Genomic DNA, 1,935 nt, shown 5'->3' with positions numbered 1-1,935 from the left:
GCTTGGCCCGGCTGAAGGAGAGCGGCCGCCTGCTGGTGTGGGGTAACAACAACGTCGGTCAGCTTGGCCAGGGTCACACAGATGATGTGAATGAGCCAACTGTGCTGGTGGCCCGTCGTCGGCGGATCCTTTCCTGCGACGGAAGTGCCCAATTCACCATCCTGGTGGCCACCGAGCCCGAGTCCGAGGATGAGGACGATTAATGGCCTCACTTGTGAATCGCCGCTCGGGGGCGCCGCCTGGCTCTTCTTCCCCTCTGCCCATTTGGTGCATTCCCTTTCCAGATACACCACTGAATATGCATGTCCTGCGGAGGTGTTGCTTGTAGTGACACGGGGGGGGGGGGGGGGCTTGTCTCACATGGTGGGGATTGGAGAGGGGCATTGGTTTATTGGGTGGAGCCTGCTGTGGCCAGACGCAGACCGCTACTGGAACCGGAAGGGCGCCGGGTTCGGCAGACGGCCAGCCAGGCTGAAGGGCCATGCCCGATACAGGCGGTCACTGGCTTCCAGGATCTCTGGCCCGACGCGCGATGTATCCATCGGATCTATGGCCGCATGGTATGGGTCTTCGGTCGCTGGCCGAGCATCGTGCTGGGTGGACACCGGGCGCAGTGACTCGCGTGTGGATGTGACGCGGATGCGGTTGATCTCGGGGCTGTTGCTACTGCTGCCTCCCTCGCTGCCATCGTCACCCACCGAGTCCATGTCAACATCGTCGGAAGGCGCTGCATGTGACGGAGTGCCCGGTCCGGAGGGGGTGTCAAGCTGCGTGGGGCTGGCTCCCAGCGGCCGGCCGGTGCTTTGGTGGGCTCCTCCAACGATGCGCCCGGCGAAAGCCAGCATGCGGCGGGGGCACAAGGTGCCCAGCGCTCGCGGCCCCCACACATAGTACCGCACTGAACTCTCGCCAGAAGCGGAGGTGCCTCCGCCGCTGGAGGCCGCCTGGCCGGCGGCCATTTGCGAAAGAGCTTGATGCTGGGCCGCGGCCCGCCCCCGCAGGGGAGCCAAGTACCGCGCGTCGACCAGTTGCTGCAGGGCCACCTCAAGAGAACCGAGTTCCGGGTGGGTGGGTCCCGCCGGGCCGGTGTGGTGATCTTCGCCCCCCTGGTCGGAGGCCGATGCCAGCGAAGGGAGGCCCGTGGTATCTGACGGCACACCGATCCCCAAACGCGTCAGGTAGGCCAGAATCTCCGTAAAGGTGACCGGAGTCCCGGACCGGAGCAGAATAAACAGGCACACCAGGTGCCCGAGGCCGGCCAAAGCGGGCGACACATCGCCCGCCGGGCGCCGGGGCGGGGGATGATCAGGGGTGGGGGCCGGGATCGCCGGCCAAACCGCCAGCCGGGCGTCGGTTTTGGACAGCGCCTCCGACTGCGGGAGCGATGGGGTCGGGGGAGCCGAGGCATATGGATCTCGCCGGCCAAGTAGCAGAGACAGTCGGAATGGCGGGTTCACCACCGACCGGAGGATGAATGTGGCCTGCTTGGTGGTAGAGGGAGCGCCTGACTGTGACCCTTGTGTGGAGCGCTCTGGATGGGAGGAGAGCGAACGAGCGAGGGAGAGAGGGGGAGAGGCGGAGAGGGGGAGAGGGAGAGAGGGAGAGAGGGAGAGAGGGAGAAAGGCGGAGGAGTGGACCGACATGCAGGGTGACGCACAGCCAGGGAGACACATGCACGCAGGCAAGTTCACGCGCCGGTTAGGATATCATAGGGAGGCAGGCCGGAAAAGAAGGGGGAGCGGGGGGAGGGAGCCAGAAAGGAGAGAATCTGACGTACGAGTCCCCTGCGTCATGGGCTCATCGGCCTGGGTGTTATCCATCGGAACGGGAACCAGGTCCGGGCCGAAGGCATCAAAGAGCGCAGCCCGGGCATGGGCAACACACATGTCGGCCGTTGATCGAGGAAGGCGACCTGCATGAGAGAGGGCGGGGTAA

At 65.4% G+C, this 1,935-nt stretch overlaps 2 protein-coding genes across 2 annotated transcripts in view; one reads left to right on the top strand and one right to left on the bottom strand.

Moving 5' to 3' along the window:
• Positions 1 to 203, top strand: part of H696_00141 (hypothetical protein) — a gene marked incomplete at both ends in the record, with an annotated part of 615 nt that extends 412 nt beyond the window's left edge. The window contains one exon of the mRNA XM_009493976.1: positions 18 to 203. Within this exon, the coding sequence (XP_009492251.1) occupies positions 18 to 203 (186 nt within the window). The remainder of the gene's footprint in view (positions 1 to 17) is intronic.
• A 222-nt stretch (positions 204 to 425) lies between these two features.
• H696_00140 (hypothetical protein) overlaps positions 426 to 1,935 on the bottom strand; it is a gene marked incomplete at both ends in the record, with an annotated part of 3,848 nt that continues 2,338 nt past the window's right edge. The window contains 2 exons of the mRNA XM_009493975.1: positions 426 to 1,531; positions 1,778 to 1,912. Coding sequence (XP_009492250.1) covers positions 426 to 1,531; positions 1,778 to 1,912 — 1,241 coding nt within the window. The remainder of the gene's footprint in view (positions 1,532 to 1,777; positions 1,913 to 1,935) is intronic.

Source organism: Fonticula alba (assembly GCF_000388065.1).
Source record: "Fonticula alba strain ATCC 38817 unplaced genomic scaffold supercont2.1, whole genome shotgun sequence".
NCBI classification, from domain to species: Eukaryota; order Rotosphaerida; family Fonticulaceae; genus Fonticula; species Fonticula alba.
Note: the sequence above shows the minus strand (reverse complement) of the source record. Positions and strands in the feature narration are given on the sequence as shown.